Genomic DNA, 24,016 nt, shown 5'->3' on the forward strand with positions numbered 1-24,016 from the left:
GTCTTTTGACTAGTTGAAATCTTGGAAAGCGAAGCGCCTTCAAACTGTGTTTCATCTATATGTTAAAACATTTATCAATGGAATAAGGATCTGATCGAGGCATTGATCAAACTTCAATGGGTTTCGCTATAACATGCAATGGTGTGGATTGTTACAAACACTTTTGCTGAAATATTTGTGATATGCGGTAAAGGCCTAACAAATTACAGTATTTATGTACTTTGACAAAACGAAAATTGCTTGAGCAGTCTTCTGTTGCTATGGTAACTTCCTTTTCTGTTTGCTAGCATCTATTGAACATTTGTGTTTACTGAAACACTTCTGGAAATCATGTTAAACTATATTAAATGTAGATCTATAAAGCCACACTTTACGTGTACTGTTACTAGTCCTTCATATCTAGCAGAAAAATGGTGAAATGTAACATTTACATTTAAGAGATGCAATAGAAACTTTAATAAAAATCCACCCTTCAAAACCAGAATGTATTTTTCTTTTAGATCATCCTATGAGAAAAGAGAAAACTTTGGACTAATTGAAGAATCACTAATATATACGGGTGAAGTAAGAAACGGAGAGGCTTGAGGTACGTGATGGGACCTTTTCCTGTGCAGAGTCACACTCTTTTGTCTGCTCATGAGACACGTTGTTCTTTTAACAACTGAGACTTGACTTCTGCTCAACTTCAGTCCTCCCGCTGGAAACTTTTTGTTGTTTTCGTGAGGTATTCTTGTCTGAACAGGAATCGCAATCTCAAGGGGTGTCTGTGAGCCGTTTCAAAGACACGACTGTTGTTGCACCACGTATCATTGGTTTCCGCGGATAATCTTGGTGCCTTCTGGAATTATGGAGTGGGCTGGAGCCCCCAGAGACATTCCTCAGGGGAGGTACCACTGACACCACTGGGAACAAATGGCTGGACAAACATTTTTTGTTGCTTGAAGTGTTGAGATGTCTGCATGGGGCTCGAGTTACCACTGAGTCGGCCTAATTCATATCTCTCCTGCTTCGCTCTCCCAGTGAATGTCATTGTACTCCTACTTACTTCCCGCTGATCCGACTCTACTCTAAACATCATTCATCACCCGTAAGGATTTTTCACGAATTCCCTCCTTCGTCAAAGAGAAACGACGCAGCTCCTGCATGGAGGTCACAGAGATGCACACTGACGAAGTCATTTCAATGGCATCATGATGGTGGAGGAAGACAAACGTGCTTTATCTTACGCTATGAATTAAATATATTATCATACAGACAACATACAGGGTCTGTCCAGAAACAATCATTAAAATGCCTTCGACATGACTTTGTAATTAACAAACATTTTCATGGGAGAAAAACATTCATTTTCAAGAATGCTTTCATTAACTTAGTACAAGTTTTGAGGGCCGTGTTAGGCAGTATTATATTTTGTTTAGATGTATAAGACTTGTCATAAATAATGACAAGGTGTTTTTTTATTTTTGTGACTAAAATAAAAATTGTTGTGTTTTGTAAACATCCTTTCTTGTCATTCCAACTGAATAAATGGTGTTGGCGTGCACAATTTAATTTCCATTTAAACTGAGGGAATTTAAAGAAAGTCAATTCTTAAATTCCAGCCCTTGTGATAACAGGACTAAGATCAATGTGATGTCTATAGACCAAACTAAGGTTTATAGACATTTAAAGATCTGAATTATGTTAATCAAAATTAAGCAGTCCCTTGTCTCATCTATTGCATCTGAAAAAAGTTGTTTTAAACAACCTATATAATTTTTGAACAACATTACAAATTCTACAGAAAAACTTTGTAATGGATTGAAAAATAATAACCACACAGAGTGAATAGTGTCGGCACACACTGACATTACAATAAAACATGAATCCAGAAACGTGGTGTGCACACAGGAAATCACCCTTTACATCCCTCTCCCGGGGCGAAGTTTGGCAGTGTTTAAACAGTTGTTAGGAAAAGAGCCTTCCATAAGGTTTATGGCCCCATGAATGGGTTTGACTCTGTAGGCCAGGTGCTGCTCCAGTCCGGATCCTCCAGTGTGCGTCATCCGGTTCGGGTTTTCCAGCGCGCCTCTGCAGAGAGACACGCAGCCGGCTCGACGCGCTCGCTCGCTCGCTCGCTCGCCTCCTTTGAGCTTCTGGGTCGAGATTCACTTTGCGCAGTACGAAGCGACTGGGATTTCCTTAAGTTCAAAAACATATTTCCAGTTGAGTGTGCGGCAAGTCCCGTACCGGTACAGTCAGAGTTCATTAAACAGCTCGGCCGGCACGATGGCGAGAGGACGCGTGGGTTCGTAGACGTAACGCGAGTATTTTGCGTCCGAGCCGAGCGCTGCATGAACCGGGACACCTCCGCCTCCCGAAAACGGCGACGTGATATTTTGAATCGAGTACGAGTTGTTCAGTTTGTGGGTATACGGTAACCCGAAGGCCTGATGGAGTTATCTGGAGCGCACGGATGTTTTGGGAACGCGTCTACCTGAGCGAACGCATTGGATCCGAACGCGTTGGACGCGCTGAAAGTCTTTGTGCGCTGCTTTTAGGGGTGACTTATAAACCCTGTCGTTTTATACTGCGTCAAATCACTTTCCTCAGGGACTATTCCTCAACATGTGAGTATTTTACTTTTCAGTCAAGCGCATGTCGGAGATTTACGCTTAGATTTATCTTAGCGTAATTAACCGTCTGAAAGCGTGTGCGTTACCGTGTTTGTACCGTCTCCGCCGACTCCATCTGGGTCTTAAGACAGCGGGACAGTAAACATGAAAAGACCAGTGCTCAAAACACGGACATTTTTGCATTGTCCATTTACAATGAAAATACATAAAAAAGAATTGTGAAGTGTGTCTGAAGATGTGAAAGCATGCGGGGTCATGAAGTGTTCATTCAGCTCGTGTGTGCGGTTTTCTGCCCCGGTCCAAGACATCGATAACACAGCAGCAATTTCTCGCTTTTTTTTTTTTAACAAAAAAAGCGCATACTGTGTTTATACCTTTTCATTATAATCCTGTGCGAATTTATAGGAGAATTATACAGGCCAGTGAAATAAATCAATGGAAAGAGGCTGTTTCTCAAACTGGCCGAAACAGATGCATTGTCCTCTGTGGCCTTATTTATTACACCACATCAAAGAAATTGGAGTTATAAATAATACTAAAAGCGTTTTGCACGAATGCACATTTTAACAATGTTACCCAAGCATTCGCGGCACTTGCATAGTAAAACTGCATCAAAGAAATAAAACGGCAGAGTTAAAGTAAACCAACAGGAATAAGGCTAGTGCGTAAAAGAGGTTGTATAACACGAGTGCATTTAATCCTTGTTTCGTGGGGGGTTTGTAAATGGGAAGCATAAATGGTTGATTTTGTTTGTCTTTAGAAAGTCCTTCTGCAGCAGCTCAAATGAGATCATTTTACTGCACATGCATTATTTAGCGTGCTATGTGCTTCTCCTGTCACACACTGTTGAGTGTGTGTGGATGCAAAAGACAGAAATTCATGGATTAGGCTGCTAGTTTGTTGAAAGTTTAAATCTGTGCAAAACCGGATACTTGTTTGTCAGCCATTACAGGAACAACCGAGGAGCCACGAGCAACACACCATATTTTGAAGTAACCGTACATATGGGTGTGTGAAGTTAAAACTGTAGGTCATTCACGTAGGCCACGTTCGTGAGTTCAAAAACTGCGAGACGGACTGCAAAATTAAGTGAGATCAAAAACAATAAATCTTAAAATGCATTTTGCTTGACAGAATTTGAGAAGTACGAGAAGAACCCCCTTTCACAGAAAAAGCCTCCTATGATTTACATTTTAAACGCATGAAAGTACAGTGCGTTTAATCTCCATTGTGAGTCATTGTTTAGCACTCATTCATTTGAATGCAGAGAGTGAATTCACATGGACAAATGCACAGTTGCGGTGCGCTCTCATTCGCTCCATTTGTTGTGCATGTCTTTAGAGGAAGTGCCATCTCAGCTCACATCAACTGCCTGTGATTTCTGGCGCTTCATTTTCCAGGCCATCATTTACATATCAAAGTGCTTGCATCTCAATGGCCAAAAACTTGAGCCACAAATTCCCCTCCCCAAAAGTTTGGCCACTACTGAGTTGAATTCATGGCAAGATTAAATAATTGCATTCCTTTGAAGCTTTTTTTCTTTACATTATTGAAGCATCAAATCCATTGATTTGAAAAGGTTTCTGGTTGATTAATTGTTGAATTTTTACAACTTGTATTTTAACGTTAGTCTTGAGACGTGAAGGAAGTCTACCGGAAGAGAATTCCTGTCATTATTTCACACCGATCCTGAATGAATATAATGGAATCAAACAGCATGGCAGATCGGTGGAAAAGCAGTGGACTGATTCTTGACGTTTCTGTGTCTATGAATTGTTGTATTTGGGCGTTGACATTTGTTCCAAGATTTCAGTTTTCTAACCAAGTAATTGTATTACCATCTAGATTTTTAAACCTTCTCAGTGTCTCGCACTCTGTATTTCATGACATTTTGTCTATTTTGCAGTATTGTTTTTCCCAGATGATGAAATGCAGACACCAGCATTTTCCAGTTGTTCTTGCAGCTGTTGAGTTTTCAAAACCGAGTTACTCCATTTATTCATGGTAGTCATAGTTTCTACCAATATACCAAAGTTACTGCAGTAAACGGGTGCAAACTTACTACTACCAACACTCTACTCTCTCTATACATATTTTATATATATAATAAATGTACGTTTAAGCAGACCATACCAGTCGATCTAAACGGCACGGCACTGTGACGGTTCATAAAATGGGTTCCTTTTTTAATGTAGTTGAGCACTGAAACAGCACTACGACACACGCATAATGTGATACAGCATATTCTGAATGCGTTCTCTCGCACATTACGTTTAAAGGTGCAAAACGGGCTTTGCTTACACCTTTGAAAGAATCTTTGATTCACAACAGAGGCCCTGCAAATAGCAATCGCCTATATCACATTACGCCACTGGTTTCCTTTTCCACTGTTTACTACCTCCATCCAGCAAAGCCTTTGTATGTCCAACGCAATGATAGCTCAAGAACTTACGGGGAAACGCAGAGAGACGCTGTTTGTATACTCAGGGGAGCTGGTGAAAAAAGGCACGGAGCCGTGTGGAATAAGGAATAGCGTGTCTGGAAAACTTCAATAACGATGTTTTGGGAATGTTTCCGCACTGTGGAAAATTCGTTTGGGACCGTGTCATTTTTGGCTAATGTCTGAAGTCACGCATGAGGAATGCTGATAATGTTTATTTCAGAACTGTGTTCTTACACGTCCGAGTGAAAGGTTGTCGTAGATGATTCATTGTAATCATTAGTATTATGATTTCACAAACGCGTGATTCAGGATACAGCACATGTTCGCCGCAACCTTTGACATGTGTTGAAGTGTTTAACGTTTCCTGATTTTGCTTCAAATTTCAATCATTCCTTAACGTCACAGGGCCTGTGGTTGAGCGTGGAGATTGATCCCTTCAGTGCGCTAACGTTCCCACAGAAATGAGCTGGATTACTCAAGCGCTTGCCGAGATCTCATTTCTGCTGGCCCAGAAAGTCTGGAGTCTTTCACGTCACTTCATAGAGTTCCTGACGCTAACAAGCCCCCGCTATCACGTGTCAACCTACAAAAACACTTCTCAAAAGATTTGTTTCAATGTGAGTCGTACATATATAATCCAGTGCATATATACTTTAGGTTTTGCTGTGAAATAGCAGCACTGCACAATGCACCTTTAGAATAGAATGGAATTAGATATAGTTTCTACAGAAACATCACGAGCCAAAAAAATATATATTTTAAAATTTTTTAAATACGAAGCAAATTCAATTAAATATGAAGAATTTATTTAAGTAGTACGTCATAGCTCTCCAGAGGGAACTAAGAAGTTTAGGCAATTGCAGTATTGACAAATATTAGGCAAATGATCAAACAGAACACTCATGTGTTTTATGTTTCAGTGTTATTAAGGAAAGAAATGTGTTAAAAATATGCTCTTTGGTAAATGAACAGAGATCAATATTTTACTTGAAGTTGAAAGACTGGTTTTATAATTGGATGCATAATTAAAAATGTAAGTCATAAAATGAACAAACCAATATTTATGTAATTTTTTTAAAGTAAAAACAAGAAAAAGAACTATTTGAAGCGAATGCTAGCAGAATAATAAGCATTTTGACACTCATTAGGTGAGCGTAAAATAAATGAGAAAGGAAGTTAGAAGATGCAGTGTTAAGCGTGTTTGGGGTCTCAAAACACTTTCTGCATATACAAATATGTTGGAAAAATATAATGTATGCATGATGCCAAAAAGTTTGTTAAACAAAACTAAATCTGGGAACCGAATGGTTTGTTTCTCTAACATAATGAAGTAAGAGTGTAATATAATTGTATGCCTTTAATTGAACCGAATACAGATGATTGTTGGGGCAACACAAGCCAAACATATTCCTTTGTTATTTTTTAATCCTTTTAAAAACAGGCCTGCTTTACATTTAACCACAAATGCAAGAACGGAAATGTAACTAAATAGCAAGCTAGAAGAAGTATTTTAGTGCTACCTCAAACCTGTATAAAAGCCCCCTTTTATATTTTGTGAAAGAACATTTTTGAATTAGTACGAGTTTTTCTGTAGCTGCCAAAAAGCTTTCAGGGTTGAAAAGAAACTTGAGTTTCCAGCCGAAGCCCCTCTGAGTAGTGCAGAACACACAGGGTTTCGTGAGCGACAGGGATTTCACTCAGAACCATTGATCGTCCTCGGAACATTCTGTAAGACTGTATGGAGGCCATTAAAATCGTTGTTTTAAGGAGAGACTCCTCTCCTCTTGGTTATTAGTCATTTCGGAACACGGAGGCAGAATGAAGCTCTGCCCAGCAGGCGAGATTTCTTACCGGCTTTAAGAAGAGGAAAGTTGAAATGACGCAACTACAAACTCGTGAATGATCGGCTGTCGCAAAAGTGCAACTTGACTTGATGTTGCTCGAGTGGTAAAACATGGAGCTGACAAGGTCACGGGTTCGGATTTCAGGTAACCGGTAAAACGCATACACACAGCACCGTAAGTCATAAAGCATCTGCCGAATACTTCAATGTAAAGGCTTGTTGTGCTCCACGCCAGATCTGTAGGGTGTGATGGTAATGCTGCAGGTCTCCAGCATGAAGTGCAATCTTCAAACGCAGCAGGCTCTCTGAAGTAGGATAGAAGGACAACGAGATGAATCAAGAGAAACGCATCCCCGCTTTGCCACAAAGCGATTTTACGCTCCTGTAGAACTATCGTTGCACTTACGCCGTGTTTATATGCGATGGAAATGATGGTTTTTATAGATGCATTCCATCTATCCATCAGAACAATTGTTGTGGGTTTCTCACCAGTTGATCTGTGTGGAAATAACAGATGTAAGAGAAGAGAGAAGAACGCAGTCTTGCATAAACTGTCTGTCAGGAAGCACGATTGTAGAGATTTTACATGGATGTTTGTGCTTAAAGGAATAGTGCGCTCCAGAACTAAAATTCTTTTCAATTTTGGCCTTCACCAATTACAAAAGCAAAGTAATCGAGGTAAAACGATTATTGTGCCGCATTCCATTTTGCAAGCATCCTCAGTTTTCTTGGTTTTTTCTATATCAGCAAAGTTCAATAAATATGAAATATAAGTAAAAAACGATTCATGTTAAATGAATCACATTCACTGTATGTGTGTGTGGGTCATATACGTGTGAAAATGTATGTGTGCTAGAACTGCACTTCATGTAGGATGAATACAAATTAGATCACGCGAGTAAAAAATAGACATGGACTACCGCATCAATCCACACGTTTTCATATTTTTTGCAACCCCACCTTTGATTCTCTCTCTCTCTCTCTCTCTCTCTCTCTATATATATATAATTGAAAGAGAAGAACATTGTGCATTTGTGAATATTAGGACCTGTAGTGCGCACCCACTATCTGACCGCTGTGTAGATGAACGGGGGCACGTTTGATGATTAGTCCTCCCTACGGCTTTTTCCAGGAGAGAAACGCTCTTTTAAACACACTCTGCTGGAGCTGCCAGCTTTGAATGATGGATGGCTGCTGGACCTTTCTGCTTGTGTATCAAGCGCTCCGTGTTGGCGCTGTGAATTGGAGGTTGATGAATGGTTAAAGGTCTTGTAGCTCCATCTATCAGGGGATTAGCATTGACCTGCGAGACGTCTCTACTGGCCCCTGGGCTCCTGCGCCACAACAAATGGCTACATTTGCATAGATAGAGCCCACAGCCCCTGTGATATGTTTTTATCCGTCTGTGGGAATTTTAAATGTATAATACAATTGTTCGGCCGCGAGAATGCGCAGGAAGATATTGGGGGGATCGCCGTGCGTCTGTTACGTGCGTGTCGGTTAATGCGCCACTCGAGTCGGTTGTCTGCGCTGATTATGCCACGTTTCCTTGAAGTGGAAGGGAGCGCGTGTGGAATCAGGTTGATGCGGTAATGTGCGCCGCATTATTTCATGCTGATGTCCTGAAGTGCTCGGTGCCAAACGCTTATGAATCATCATCTAGATTCTAATGGCTTTGAGGAGGACCTCGATGAACCCATTTGACATTCATTATAGTACTCGATAGTGTTCGACTGGAGAAGAACTGCATGTGTGCATTTCTCAGCTTTTTGCATTAGTTCACTTCATACACAAGAGATGATGGGAATTACTTTTTTTTTTCCACAATCACAAAATTGGTTTAGAAGGTGAGCCATGCAGTTCCCAACTTGTGTCACTTGTATTAGCACCAAATATCCATGTTTTGAAGCACATATTTTCTTGTAAAAAAGATATACATGTTCTTCAGACACAAACATTTCCACTCCTGAGGAAGAATGAACTTTTTGTTGTGCAGCCTTCTGTCCTATGAAGTATTTGCTGCTTTAGTATGTCGCTAACGGCTTATTATTTTCAACACTGCCTTCCCCGAAGCCCTTTATTTTATGTGGAAATCATTGGTGCCCTTCATTTCTAGCATTTGTAAAGAAAATCTAGAGTCAAGCATGATCTGTGGCATATAGTGCCAGTGAAATAAGAGCTCATCATTTCTGTCTTCCCTCTTGATTTGTTGCATTTGAAACGGGCCAGTGAAGAGGGAGGCATGACCGTCTCGCTGTGCATGTGTCTGTGTGGATCGGCCGGGCGAGAGCTAGCGTGACTGCTCAGGGTTTGAATTGTAGAAATCAAGAGCTCCTCAATGTGCTCAAGGCAGCGCGGTTATTCCGCTAATGGCGAAAGTCATGAAATTGGGAAATCAAATTTTATGTTGCGCCGCACTTCAGCGCAATTACGCAAAATGCGCTGTGATCACTCGTGGTCGTAAACGACAAAATGGTATGTAGACGGAATGCAATTATTGCCGCGTTTGCAATCAGAGACCGTTTTTGTGGTTTGGTGTATCAGTGTTTGCGATCAAAGTAATTACCTGCTTGAATTGCATGATATGATCAGGTACAAGTGTAATCACATAGCTCAAGTGGTCTTGTGTTAACTGCAAATGTGGTTACTATTGCTTTAGCTGTTATCGAATTTTCACATTCTGTTCATTAAATTAAAACGCATGTGCATGGGATTGAACAACGTTTCTACTTTAATTACAATATACTTTTTCTCGTTGAAATTTCGATTCATAGTCATATATCTTCCAAGATCTGCTTGTGACGGCCACCTGCTAACTGTCACATTCTGTTCATTAAATGAACATGCTTTCATGCAGACTCATTGTCATTCTACCTTGTTTTGCTCAGGTCAGAAAAGCTCTTGAATGTGCATGTACCGTTTTCAGTTGAAAGGCAGACATTTGAATCACTTCGGAATCGAATTGATAAAGGCCACGTAGATTTTCCGGCTTCCACGCACCGGTGTGACTGCTCACTGGTTTCTAATGAGAGAGACAGCGAATGCGAACGCATCCATTCTACTTTTAGTTTGATGTCCTTTTAATCCATGTAAAGTAGGATTTGCAGATTTTTCTTCGGATGAACTTCTCTTTTAAATAAACCATGTGAGAGATCTGCAAGGATGCTCTACTGTGTGTCTCGAGCAGTCACAAGCCGGGTTAAAAATCGAGGCGGTCTGTTAGATAATCCTTCAAATGACGGTGAATTATTGAAAGGTTTGTTTTCGTTGACTGGGACCGGGCGAGCTTTTAACTCGCTGCGTCGGTTCGTCTTCTGTATGGTAACTAAGGGACGCTACACAAACACAAGAAGGAATTAGGTTCCGGGGAAGAGTAAAGAGGGGAAAAAGCTGGTGTGGTGGATTGGGGGCAGAAAATCAAATGAGAGCGTCTCGCCAGCCAGCGGCCGGCCTGAACATTAACACGAGACTGGTGACAGAAAGAAAACAGGAAGAATTTCGAGGCAGTGCGAGTGAAGGCAGGCGCGTCTCTCGGTTTTAATCGATGCGTTTTGTGCATCTCTCTGCCTCGATTTATTACCAAAGTTGTTTCTTTTCTGTTTGAATCTCATGTTTTGATAGATGTCAAAGCCAGCGCAGCTGCAGTGACTGCACATTCTGTATGAATTCTGTTCATTTTCAAACTGAGCATTGACAACATGAATAAAGAGCAAATGTACGACAGCATCATTGAAAAGGTGTCACTGATTATTTATGTGTAGCGCATTAATGCTTGCTTGTTTACTCATGCAGATGTTTCTTTTCATACGGTAGTTGTGGTAGATATATTCATTAAATATGTGGCAGAGAGTGTCAGCGTAGATTCTCATGTCCTTACCTTTCAGTTGAACTTATTGCTAACATATTATTAAACTTGTTTAGAAGACGATCATGTGTGAACGTCACTACATTGTCACTTGTGCAACCAATGGTAGACAGGGAGTGCAATTATTATTAAAATGCTGACTTTACACTCCGTTTGCACGTTTTACACGCATTGTCTGCTGTGCAGAATAGACACTGTATAAGATTTGTCAGAAATGACATCTCTTACCCGTCCCAACCAGTTTAATGAGGCAATGGGCTTGTGCAATAAAACTTTGTTTGCGCTCATTGTTTGTGATGGCATAAAAACATCAATTACACACCTAATTCTGGGTTCGTTATGGTAAAAGATGTGCTTTTTTATTGCAACGTCACATAATTGTGCATCTGAAGTTGCGTTAAGCAAATATACAACATTACATTTCAACCAAGGTAAGTTTGGGATGAATGGTTTATTCAAATTTATATGAGTATATGACTCTACACATTGTTAATTGTTATTTGAACGCATCACAATGCATGTAGATACACATGCAGTAATATACGGTACGTCTGTTATACTCCTATATTCGCTCCATCTTTATACACCAAAGGGGTCCTGGGCCGGGTTAGGTTTGTGTTTCGGGCCACACTTAATTTGTCGAATTATTTTCAACAATGTCCATAAAAATCCTTAGGATCATGTTCTCAAAGGCGATCGATTTTTTTCTTGGTGTCCCAGTTCCATGGCAAGTGCTCAGGTGTAGCCGTGAATGGCACCGTGTAATCGTGTGAAGAAAAACAGAATGAAGATGGTAGTTTGGGCCTGCGGGGTGTTTAACTGTTGATCCGTGGGTATTCTCCATTCACTCACCAGTTGACTGATAGGACGCATTACAGCCTATTCTGTTCGTAGTAAATGTGCGGTTGTCAAGCCAACTACATTTTCTCTTGTATATGGTGAATTGTGAGGGAACGACTGAAGTATGCGGAGGAATGGGTCGCTGCGGGCACCATGCGGTTCAATGCAGGATAAAAAAGAAAGAAAATTCTTCAGCTCCGTTAGTTTCTTTATGAAAGGACTCAGGGCTCTGACACTGACTGAAAAGAATTACAGTATCACACACAAAAGAACGTCTTTTTTTTGGTTGAAGAATGTGATGTGTGAGTCATTTTCTTTAGACTCTGACTTTTAACACGTAGATTATCAGTCGTAACGCATTAACATGCCTTATATTATGACTTCTCGGTAAGATCTGCTAACCCGAACAAATCGCTCTGCATATGCCGGAGATTTTCACATCTGTAGACGTCAGGCAACCCAATATTAATACCAACAATGAAACCAATGAGAAAAGAATCAAAATGAAGCCCGTGGCTTAGCCAGTGCTGTAATGGTCTCCTAGTGAGTATTCCTGCCATTGAATCAGTCTGCGTGGATAGAACACTAACACGCTGACATGAAATGTTCCATGCAGCAAAAATCGGAGGTGAGATCATTGCTGATTGACACCTGAGGTTTGTGACACCATTTCTGCACCTTTACCTGCGTTTCGGTGCTGTCTGCGAATATGCCCGCTGTTGACACCTCCACCTGACATGGGCATCCAATGCCTGTCTCGCTCGCACCCTAGCTTGTGACAAGTTTGCAACGTCGCGGCAGCTGAGAAAATGACATTGAATCCTTGAGGGGGAGACCCAGCTTGCCGTAGTCTTGTCAGGGATTGTCATGACAAAGTGCAATGCCTCGTAGACGCCTCCTCTGAGAATGTCGAGAGCATCCAAGGAGATCTCCTTTAGACCCGCTCTGCACCTCTCCATGTGCATTTGACTGCTAGATAATTACACACGCTTTCAATATGAAACACTCATATGAAATAATCTATCTGTGTTTTGTGTTGTAATTTAGACCTGCTGTTTTCTTTAATGTTGCAGTTAAATGTGATTTGTAAGCGTACAATTTTTGTATGATAACAAAATCAGTCTGTCAAAGGCTGAATATTGTCATTCCGAATAGTATCTCCTTTCACATGTGAAGTTGAACTTGTGGCAGTTGGGTTGATTTAGCGGATTTGACAGTCTACGTTCGTCAGTGTAACCGGTCTCCAAAATGCCAAATAAAAATGGTAATGGCAGCATCACATCTTCATTTATCTGCGCTTGAGCTTACACTCGGATGCAGCTTTACATTTCATTGGTGTCCGCCTCACTTGCTATGCGTGTATGTGCTTACGCATTCTTTATTTTCTCCCGTCTTGGCCCTGACCATTGAAAATAAATTAACATTCCAGCTCTTTTATGTTTTTCTTCTTTAAGCCTGTCAAGAATACTTGGAGGCGAACCCTGAGAGGTCAAGCGACACTCACTAGCTGTCAATCTTCCCGTGCGACCTACCCGCCCTTTTTTCTTTTTCTCTTCCATTCTTTTCTGGCCCATTCATTCAATTCCTCTCTGTCTAAGAAACTCCTTCTTGGCTATTCTTCCAGCGGTCGCCTCCCCGTCCTCCGAAAGGAAGCCGGGAGCACTGTGATGAATCTCACATTGACAAACAGACCCATATTTAACATTAAGCCTTCCTTTTTGGCTGCCATATTTTTCCCACCTGTTCATTATCATTTAATTGCCCTCTTTCCACTCTGATAACATGGGAATTTTGCAGTGCACACTCATTTTTACCCGTTTGCTATAATGATGACATCTGTCATCTTGTCTAAATGACTGGAGGAGATTTGTCGTGAGACATAGAGCTTATTTCTCTTGGCGAACAATGAGAAAATGTGGCAAATAAGTGGCTCCTATTCATGACGAATCGTGTTTTAGAATGCCAGAAATAAAGGATTATCATGGTGTAGTGACTTTTTGAAGATATGAAATGGTTTGAATGATCAATCAAAAAGTTTTTGTTCCCCTGTACGTCATCAGTTGATGTTTTTCAGTCATTTCATTCACGCGAAAGCAAAAACTGTCTCGCATTCCTGATCTCTGCCCTTGCAAAAATATGACGCGTCTGTCAGGAACGGCGCAAAGCTCGCTAATACTAATCGCTTAATCCTGTTATTTCAAGTCAGAACAAATCCAGTCCGAAATCTGCCATACAAAATGGTGTTTAGGCGGATGATAATGGTGGGCTCCTGCGATTAAGCCTCCAGACATAAAGCGAGCATGTACCTCAGCGGGGTGAGAGTTTGAGCTCTCTAATGAAGAGAAGTAAACCGCAGACGGTGTCGGGCAGACGGTGCAGTCCCTCACTTTTCGTGAGCTCCCCTCCATCCCCCAACCCACGCCTTCCGTCTGCCAGGATCAGCGTCTCGGCAAACTCAGCAGGGTGTGGGATTTTCCGGCCGGTTATATCTGTGATTGCGATTACCGAAGTACAGATCAACGGCACCCTCGGCCGCACTCAAGACACCCTGTTTGGGGATCGGCACGGCTGTGGGATATTTGGCATCCTGATCCCATCATGCAATGCCCTGAATGATTTCCCCACCTGAATGCGCAGTCAGCGATAAGGCCGATTGCATTTCTATGATAAGCTTAATCATGCGTATTAGCGTGAAGCGAAAAGCGTTCAGCCTAAACCCTCCGGGTGCATTGAAGTTAGTGGCGTTTCTGTCGGGTGTCAAACGCGCCCCTGCTAATTATTTAAAGATAAATGTGCTTGGACTTCAGACGTGCTCCTTAAAAAAAACTTCATTTCTCCCGCCTGCCGGTATCAGTGTTGCACAACGCTCTAAAATGCATGCGAAGAGTGAGTACATTTCCTGCAGCTGGATTTGTAATGAAACTTAATTCAATTCTGTCTGTTGTATGCTGCGTTTTGTTCGAACTTTTCCTTCTCCTCTTTTCATCAGCATTACTGGAGCTCTGAGAACGGCGTAATGTTCATAGTTAGGTTCATTATAAAATAATCACGCTGCTTGATGATGAGGAACCGCGCCAAGGCTTTGGTGAAGCACACTTCAAAGTGCGAAATTCCGCAGGCAATGCGGATGAGTCAAAACCACAAACTACCTGTGCTGTACAGGCTGAGCCGATGCATTGTGGGGGATGGAGGAGCAGGGCAGCGATTTTTTTTCTGGAAGATGAAAGTACTATTTCGTTTGTGGGTGGATGCTTGCATGCGTATGCGCACGCATGCGTGTCTGTGGGTATGAATTCGTGGGCAAAGTGAGTCTGACATGTCATCCGTCTTCAGCGTTTGACATTGTGTTATAATGAGCTCGGGCTCCCCAGGGTCTCGAATAGTAACCTTTTCCAAAGCAGACAAAGCAGTCTGAGTGTGTTCGTCCCACCCCCATGAGATAACGGGGAGACAAAAGCAAACACACACAAACATACAGACGCAAAGGAGAGGTGTTTTTAATAGTTTACCGACTAAACCAGTTGCCAAAGTAATTATTATCTAGCGCAGGGTGGGTCGAGGGGTGAGAGAGAGACGTTGAGAAATGCAATCTATATAAACGGTGCAATTACAAGCACAAGCCTAGGCGTGTGAATTCCACTCCGGGGTCCAAAGATAGATTCTGGCTTCCCTTGAAATCCGTCGCGTATCCTCAAAACAGACTTTAACAGTGTTAATGTGGCACATTAAGGTTTGTGGAGACGGCTTCCGGGTTTCAGCTTTGGCAAAATATTTCTGCTAAGCAAGACTCGGCCGCAACACACTTTTAGCTGCACCAAATTATACAGCATGCTTTGAAAACAATGCTTTAAGATGTTTTTTTAAAGTAGGCTTTTAATTGGAATCACTGAAGCCTCCATCTTCAGTTTTAGGAGCGACTCGCCATATCTAGATACCAGAAAACCAGAGACATGGGGGTGCGACCCGTCTTTTTCACCTTAGCAACCACATTGCAATGGCATGACAGCCACGTATAACATTCTAGCACTGGAGCACAGACAAGCACCACTTACGTTTCCTACAGAAAATCTACTTTGAATTCAAATGGATTTATCCTCTCTCTCATACCCAAGTGGGAGTTTTAAAACAGAATTTGATTGATTTGAGACCGCCGCTTTTATTTGATAAGCTCGAGGTAAAACATGACACGGATCCTATATTCCTCTGCGATTCATTCTGCTTTGCATTTTTGTAGATGAGTTCGATCTCATTCTTTGAATCATGCGGATCTATGTCCAAACTCACCTGTGTTGGAAAGGACTCAACATTTGACATGTAGTCGGCTGGGTATAAGTTCAAACATAACCATGAAAGGAAATCCCTGTGTTTGTTTCAGTTACTCAAAAATGAACGTTTAGCTAATAAATGTAGTCATGTCCCGCAGGGCACATTAGAGGAATAGTTCACCCCAAAATGAAAAGGATTTCATCATTTACTCATCCTTTTGGCATTCCAAACCTGTATGACTTTCTTCTGCAGAATACAAAAGAAGATATTTTGAAGAATGTTGGTAACCAAACAACATTGAACCCCATTGATTTCCATTGTATGGAGGACACAAAACCACTTTTTTCACAGAACACAATTACACATACAGATTTTGAATGGCATGAGGGTGAATAAATAATGACAGAATGTTTATTTTTGGGTGAACTATCCTTTCAAAGTTGAGACATTTACATATTTTGAAAAGGTCTGGAGTTTGGTCATTCGTATTGCTAACAAAATGTTGTTTCATGTGTCTTTTCAGATGGAAGATGATTGGTGAAGCTCTGAGAAAAACAGATCGCTGACATCGTGGCCTGAATACTTGTCCTTCCCCTTTAAAGTCTAAACTATCGTCCAGCGTCTGGAGACCGCCATTAACTGCGATGGCTTCTTCACTGTGGAACTGTCCCTTTGTGCACGGACTTGTGTTAACTGTGATCTTTTTACAATGTTCAGAAGGTAAGAGGCCATCTTTTTTTCAGTGTTTCTGAAAATGGACTGCTCACACATTGACACCCCTGAAATATTGAGAGATTTAATACGTAACGTGTTTAGCGAAAGTGGAACACTTTCCTCACGCGTGTTTGCTTTAGTTTGCGAATTCAATTAGTTCTGCTTTGATTCTTTGCAGTCCCACACTCGTCCTGCGGGCAAGAGCAGTGAAATCTTGTTTAGGATGAGCGATGTGATGTTATGCCGGTTGAAAGCATTTGAAATGCAGGCAGTGTGATTATCCGCGCACCTGAGAACACGAAGCGTGTGCGTTTGGCTGGTCGCCAGAATGACGACGACCAAGTGAAATCAATATTTGACAATCTTCCTGAGCTTTATTCCAGTGACTATTTGGGTTTGATTAGCGTGTTCGATCATAATTACATGTGTAGTTGCCTTCCACACCCCAGCAAAACTACACATCTTGGCATCTTTGCGTAATCGAAATCATTATTTTTCTTTCTCACAGTTACGTGTGCTTTTCTGAACAAAATTGATTTAATCACACACTTGAGTGTCAAACATTAATTTTACGCAAGCAGCAAAACACATTTTTAATTGTTATTTTTCTTCCTTTTTGCTGGGTTGTTTTTTTGTACAATTAATGAGCTTAATGTTTTCGGCGGCTCAAAGTAAAAAATGCTGATACGCAGCAGATTTTCTGTCAGGTTTTGGGTTAACGCCTAACAAAAGTGATCTTTTCTCGTTGGCCTTGTCTTTGGTGTTTTTCGTTCACCAGTCCATCAGTATGAGTGTGGATTACTCTGAAAGTATTTCATCCATCCACAAGTCATTTATCATAAGCCACAACACTCCTGAGGTGAAGAAAAAAGCAATCTGCTCAAGTTAGTTTTCTTCCTCTGCATCTAATGATGGATAATCACACACGTTCAAACGTTCAACAAGCGCTTTAAAGTCTAATGTAATTCCAGAGTTTTCCATTTGTACCTCTTCACATTCCTGGCGCCTCCGAAAGCATTATGTATGAAGGGAAAACAATTCTAAAAAAAAAACGTGCCAGTAGGGCTGTCACGATTATGAAATTTGACTGACGATTAATTGTCTAGTAAATCATTGCGATTATGACGATTAATTGTCTGTTTTAGAGCTTTGACATTTAATTCTCATACATTTTTGATTCAGCTTTGAAACGAACATATTGTTCTGAATATAAGACTGTTTTTTTTTTTCTTAAAATACATCGGAAAATATTGGTTCATCATATATTTAAGGTATAGGCTTTTACCTGTCAATAATACAACCGCCAAATACTTGTAAATGAAGTAAATTGATCAGGTGTGAATTGAAGCCACCATTAAAATGCTATCAGTCATAGAAAAGCTTCTAGACTGTTTTTTTTCCACACAAGACTACAATAAAATTTTAACTGGTTTTCTGGTAGACTGGTTTTCACACTCAGATTATCTTAAATAATATAAAATTGTACTGCAGGTTATTTTTATGGTATATGCTTTAGTTTTTATTGTGTTGTGGTGGTATATTTTACAAGTATTACCATGCTTTAGTTACAATAAATACACTAAAATATGTCATATGGAGGCACTATAGCGCTCCCTAGTGTCTTCTATAGAGATGTGCGATAATTGCGATGATCTGAAACCATCGCGATGAGACGATTATTTAATAATCGTGACAGCCCTAGGTGCCAGAGGTTGCACTAAACTTTTTATTGTCCGTCAGGCTCGTAAAAAATCCGTCATAATCTACTATTACCCGTCACTATGGTGCAAGGAGCATGTTCGTGACGTCATCACGCTGTACTTGCGTTTACTCTCGGAACTTGCTGTATTTTATACAACTAAATGCCCAATAAAGCCGTTGTTGTCCATGTTCATTTATATATTTCATGTTTCTGTTGTCAGACATAAAATAATAATCGTTTATGTTCATACGTCTAGTCAGTAACAATGACAGGTGCTAGTCGCTTTTCTGAAGGAAACAACTCCGTATACACCGCACCACTGCGCGCCTTTGTGTGTGTGCGTGAATGTGACGCGGGGATCTGAGTGACAGATGCATCTGCACCGAGTCTCTCCGCTGAACGCACGTGCGTTTTTCGAAATTGACCAAATGAATGGGAAACACACGTCTCTTCGGGATCGTGTTCGGGGCAGTGGTAGTAGCCTAGGATCACGCTCTAATGAAGGGAAATGACCAAATGGGGAGTTACAAATTGCCCTCATTGTAATCCGTCAAAGTGACGGGCTTTTCCGTCACTGGTAAAACAAAATCCGTCAAATTTTCCGGAGAATTCTCGGTTAACGCGACCTCTGGCCTGAGTAAATAGTCTTTTACAGGTTGAACTGGTTTACGGAGTGGAGTCTAAATGTCTGAGGTCTCAAAAATCCAGCAATTTTTGATTTAACCTAGAAAGAAACAAAGCTTTATGATTCTGAAAGAAAACATGACATTAACTATATGTAAATTGACAAGTCTTTTTATACAAAAGTTGAGATTAACTTGCTTCCATTGAACATCTGCGATGATGCTGGAATAACAGGGATCAAACTTCATAGCAGCTTGAGTGCATGCGGTCATTAAAGCAAAAAAAACAACAACTAAGAAACTGAAATTCGTGTTTAAATCCTATGTTTGTGCTGCCGTTTTGTGTCTCTTTTTCATTAGCATAGACATGCGAGTTACAATTCAACTGTTTTCTATATTCGGCCCCAGGATATGTTTACACATGATGAATATACATGTAAGTAATGGATGTAATTATAATGTTCAAAGCATGGCATGCATGTGTCTTTTCACATACACGCTGTAAATGCGCAACAGGACTAAAGCAGCTGTTGAATGTAAATGGAGGGATGTTGTTCAGACACGGCTGAGAGACCGTAAATGATCTGTCATCACTGTGTAGATGGGGATCTGTGTTTTGAGAATATGTGCCTCATGGAGGAACGGCTTGAGGCACTGCAGGTTTTATAGAGGCAGAACGTGTTGATGGAAAAGTGAAAGTAGATTAAATCGCTCAATTTTTATTAAAAGGTTTAATGTGTGAAAAAAGTACGCATGCTGACATGCAGAGCTTGTAATGACCAGGTCACATTACATCCCATTATTAAAAGAAAAGAATGAATAGAAATAAATGATACATTTTACAACGGCTGTGGTTTTGTCTTCATTCAGCTGTTGTTAGCCTATGGTGATAGGAAAAAAATCATTTTAATAAAAAAGCAATAAAAAAATTACAAGTGCCAGAAGATATGAATGTTATTGCAAATAGTCTTAATTTTACTGTACTAAATATAATATCATATTTTTCCATTTGATTTTGGAGTAAAAATACTCCAAAAAAATGTTTGAATCAGACAGAATCAAAAAAGGTTATTTTTAGGCAGAATCCTCCAGAATTTTGAGCAACAAAAACACTCCAGAAACACATTGATCACAAGATAAAGCATCTAGCTTATGTAGATATGAACATTGCAATCGAGAAACCTACTTCATTTGCAGATTTGAAAAGTTTGCAGTCTCTGTGGGTGATATTTCTGCCATATCTTCTATTCCCGCCGTCATGGATTGAGAGCCGATCGTTCCTCTGCCACGAACACCTTTATGCTCCGTTTCTCTTAGTTTTGTTTTAGCTTTGGTAGCGCACCTCTGAATCATGGGGGTATGTGACATGATTGCCATGGGAGAAGCGCACACAATGGATCCAGCAGTGTGCCAACAACAAGCACGCCAAAGATATGATTTATATATCTCACACGCTATTCTGCTTCAATGCCAGCCACCCATGAAACAAGAACGGTCTTATCTCCAGCCACGAAAGACGGACCAGCAGGAACGTGCGTCAAAACAACCCGCCGTTGCTTTGCAATCTGGATTTTATTGTGTCTCCGTAAACTCATTCATTTTGATTCCCCAGAAACATCTCACTCGACAGGGGTCTTTTTTCAGGGGGTCTTCAATATCTACAAACCTCCACATCTATAAACGTCTCCTTTATCTTGACAAATCTTGACAGATGAGGTGTGTGTTTGTGCGCAAAGACTTTCACTACACTAAAAGCTTTTGTGTTTTGTTTTCAGAACGCTGAACATTAGGATTTCAAAAATGCAGAAGATATTCTTTGGGAACATAGCGATGCAATAAACTATGAAAACCTTGACCATGTTTGGGGATTTGTATCTTTATTCAAATCTACATTTTTGTCAAAGCTTGCGGCACTTTGAATGCTATGTAATCAAAGCTGCGTCACTGCGCAGAACTTTGAGATGACTGTTGTGCGTTGAATTTGAACTTGTGTTGTCTAAATGAAATGTGCGGGCTAACCGCCAGACGTATTGCTCCAACAGTGTTGCCGACACCAGACCATCACACAATGTTCACTTTTGAAAAAGGTACAAACACATCTTCACAGTGATGCCATAGAAGATACTATTTTTGGTTCCTTCATAGGAAACATTTCATCTAATGGCTGGAATACACTACAAGTCTGAACAGAATTTTTTTAACTAGACATCATACACTTGCAGGCTTTTTAAAAGTTTCAGATAGAAACACACTAACGGCTAAAACACTACAAGACTTTTGCTCAGATTTTGCCCAGATTTTCAGTCTTTCTATCTGAAACTTTCAAAAAGTCTGCAAGTGTGTGATGTCTAGTTTAAAACAATCTTTTCAGATTTTAAAAGTCTTGTAATGTATTCCAGCCATAAGTGATGAAATCTGCAGACTGGCACAGACTTTCTGCAACAAGTCCAGACTGAAAATCTGGGCAAAGTCTTGTATTTTAGCCTTTAAGAACCTTTTTCCACTATAAAGAACCTTTTGTGAAACAGAAAAGTTCTTTGGATTGTAAAGGTTATTAGAGCATTGAGCCAAAAATGGTTCTTCTACGGCACTGTGTAGCACCTTTATCTTTAAGAGCGTGTCGGAGCACGTGGCCACGTCTCGGAGAACTTTTAATTGAACCTTCACTGAAATACTCATATTAAAAGCAAACAGAATTGCGATATATTTGTCTCTTTTAATGAGGTCGTATACAGGTTCAATTTATAGTTGAAAAACCCCAAAGAGTATAAACTCTTGATGATGCAATTCTGTGTAAACAACTTTACAGCGCTGGCTGAGAGAACTAGGCTGGAAATTGAAAGGAAGCATTTTTTCCCTTTTCTTTTGGTCTCAGGACGCAGAAATGCATATTTCGACCGGGCAGATGGATGTTTTAACAGCCCGCAGCTGTCTCCTCCGCTGGCTGTCTGAGCTTTCCTGCTTTACTGTCCATTTACATCTGATTGCAAAACGTTCCTATTTTTTATGTGGCGATGACGAACAGGTGCCTTCGTCTAATGGGGTGGGAGCTGCGTCTCTTGACATTTTGATTTTAGCGAGTAAGAAGGCTTTAAATCAACGTTCCTGACGGCACTATATAACGCTAAGCACTTTTAGCCCCTGGTGTATGAGCCGCGTGTTGCGCGACTACCACCTCCTTCAGGTGATCCAGTCGATCGGCCCGCTCAAACATCTCTGGAGAGAGAGAGAGAGAGAGATTGCATTTGTGCGATGCTTCTCAGCTGTGTCCGTCTGTGGATAAAGCTTAGCACGGGAGGTGGATATGAAAGAATGCTCTTTTCCCTAATATAAGCTCTCCGAGGCGTCTCGCATTCCACGGTGGACGCGCTTGACAGGTGTTCTGAAGAAGCAATACGTTTCATCTCCAGAAAGAATTTTGTGCGTTTAATCTAGTTGTCAGGGCCGGTGCGCGACAATAGGAAATATTTACGCAATGCTGCGGCTGTCTCAACAAGAGAACCTTGTTTGGAATGCATGTGTTTGTGTTTTGTTCGCGCAATCGTCGGCAAAGCTCATCTGTTGATGTCGTCCCGAAAAACGCTCAGGATGGTGAAGTAATTGATCGCAGATCTGCTACACTGACATGTGAATGCGTACTAAAGGGAGCACTTTTTCTTGAATGGAAATTGATTTTATCAGCTATTTATCTGAATTTGACTCGTAAATGAACATAATCCTAAATAATAACTGCTAACATTTTTGACCAGATTAGATTTCATTTCATTTCTCAAATGAAGTATTGGCTGATATAAGTCATTGATGATATCATGGAGGAACAAGTACCGAAACGCAAACAATCGAATTCAGTTCACCCAGAAAGGGGTTTGTTTAACCCGGCAAAATACACAGCAGGGAATGTTCATTCTCGTTTGCAAACTGTACATCACAACACAGACAAGCACCACTTACAGTTTTCTAAACAAGTACCACAAAACCCATGACGGCAGGAGATTCAAATTAAAAGTCATTGTTACTTAACAAACACGTGGTCTTATTTGCTTTTCACTATCAGCGCTTGACCCATCTGTCGTTTGTCCCATCGGGCAGAAGACTGATGGAAGGGGTGGACAGCAAGTGAGCCCCAGACATGATTGCTAAAGGCCTAACGCTGTTCAGGCGGGGGTGGGCTTCTGGACGAGGTCAGTGATCTTAACTCGGGAAGAAAGCCAGACTACCTTCTTGAACGTAATAGGGTCTCTTTTGTGGGCAGAACACGGCTGGATTGTGTTAGCCCTCCCCTGCCGGTGAAAGAAATCAGTTCAGAGCCACAATACATTGCGTTGGCGTGAAAGCGACATTTAAATCTCGGCTCGGTCTCAGCAGCCGCTGACAGAAACGGTCCGGGCACTTCTAACATGCCCGGATTCACGTGTCCTCGTGTTTGTGACATGTTGAGGTGCTGAGGAAAACACGTTCAGCTCAAGGGATTGTGATGGAGACATCCCATCATTGACACCACCACTTATATTGTGCACACTGTCGGCACACTGTTTTCATTTGGTGGATGAGACTTTTACAGTGTTGCCATCTCTTAAAGGAACAGCGCACCCAAAAATCTATACTTTGTCATGAACTCTACCTTATGTTGTTCCAAAACCAAATGATTTTATTCAGTGGGACATAGAAATGAGATCTGGAAGAATAAACTCTCACAATAAGATCTAAATGTGCAGAAAGGTATTTGAGTATTGTTCACTGCCGTGATAACTTGCTAGACTTTTTTGAGCTAGACAGTTGCAGGTTTATTTCTGTAGCATATATGAACACGTGGGTTTGAATGATGGTAAATCTTCATGCCTTTGCATCTTTTGAAAGCATGAAAGCAAATTGAAATGTGTCTGAAGGGTCAGCTTGTACTTGTGATTGGACGTTTCTTTAACCAATGAGGAGCAAACTGGCATACTTCCTGTGAGATGATTGGAGGACAGCTGTATTTGTCCTAGGGCTGTCACGATTATTAAATAATCGTCTCATCGCGATTGTTTGACCTCATCGCGATGATTTCGCATCATCGCAATTATCGCACATCTCAATAGAAGACACTAGGGGGAGCTGTAGTGCAT

The 24,016-nt window shown here is 40.9% G+C and overlaps 1 protein-coding gene across 5 annotated transcripts in view; it reads left to right on the forward strand.

The window, feature by feature from the left end:
• The first annotated feature begins 2,063 nt into the window (after nt 1–2,063).
• The window catches only part of LOC130553841 (adhesion G protein-coupled receptor L2-like), a 93,091-nt gene continuing 71,138 nt past the window's right edge, over nt 2,064–24,016 (forward strand). For 4 of the 5 annotated variants that reach the window (XM_057333011.1, XM_057333013.1, XM_057333012.1 and 1 more), the window contains exons 1-2: nt 2,067–2,609; nt 16,396–16,592. In XM_057333011.1, coding sequence (XP_057188994.1) covers nt 16,517–16,592 — 76 coding nt within the window. In that variant the 5' untranslated portion in view covers nt 2,067–2,609; nt 16,396–16,516. Of the gene's footprint in view, nt 2,610–16,395; nt 16,593–24,016 lie in introns of all 5 variants that reach the window. The other variant, XM_057333016.1, reaches the window with a different exon arrangement.

Source organism: Triplophysa rosa, linkage group LG5 (genome assembly GCF_024868665.1).
Source record: "Triplophysa rosa linkage group LG5, Trosa_1v2, whole genome shotgun sequence".
In the NCBI taxonomy this organism is placed as follows: Eukaryota; Metazoa; Chordata; class Actinopteri; order Cypriniformes; family Nemacheilidae; genus Triplophysa; species Triplophysa rosa.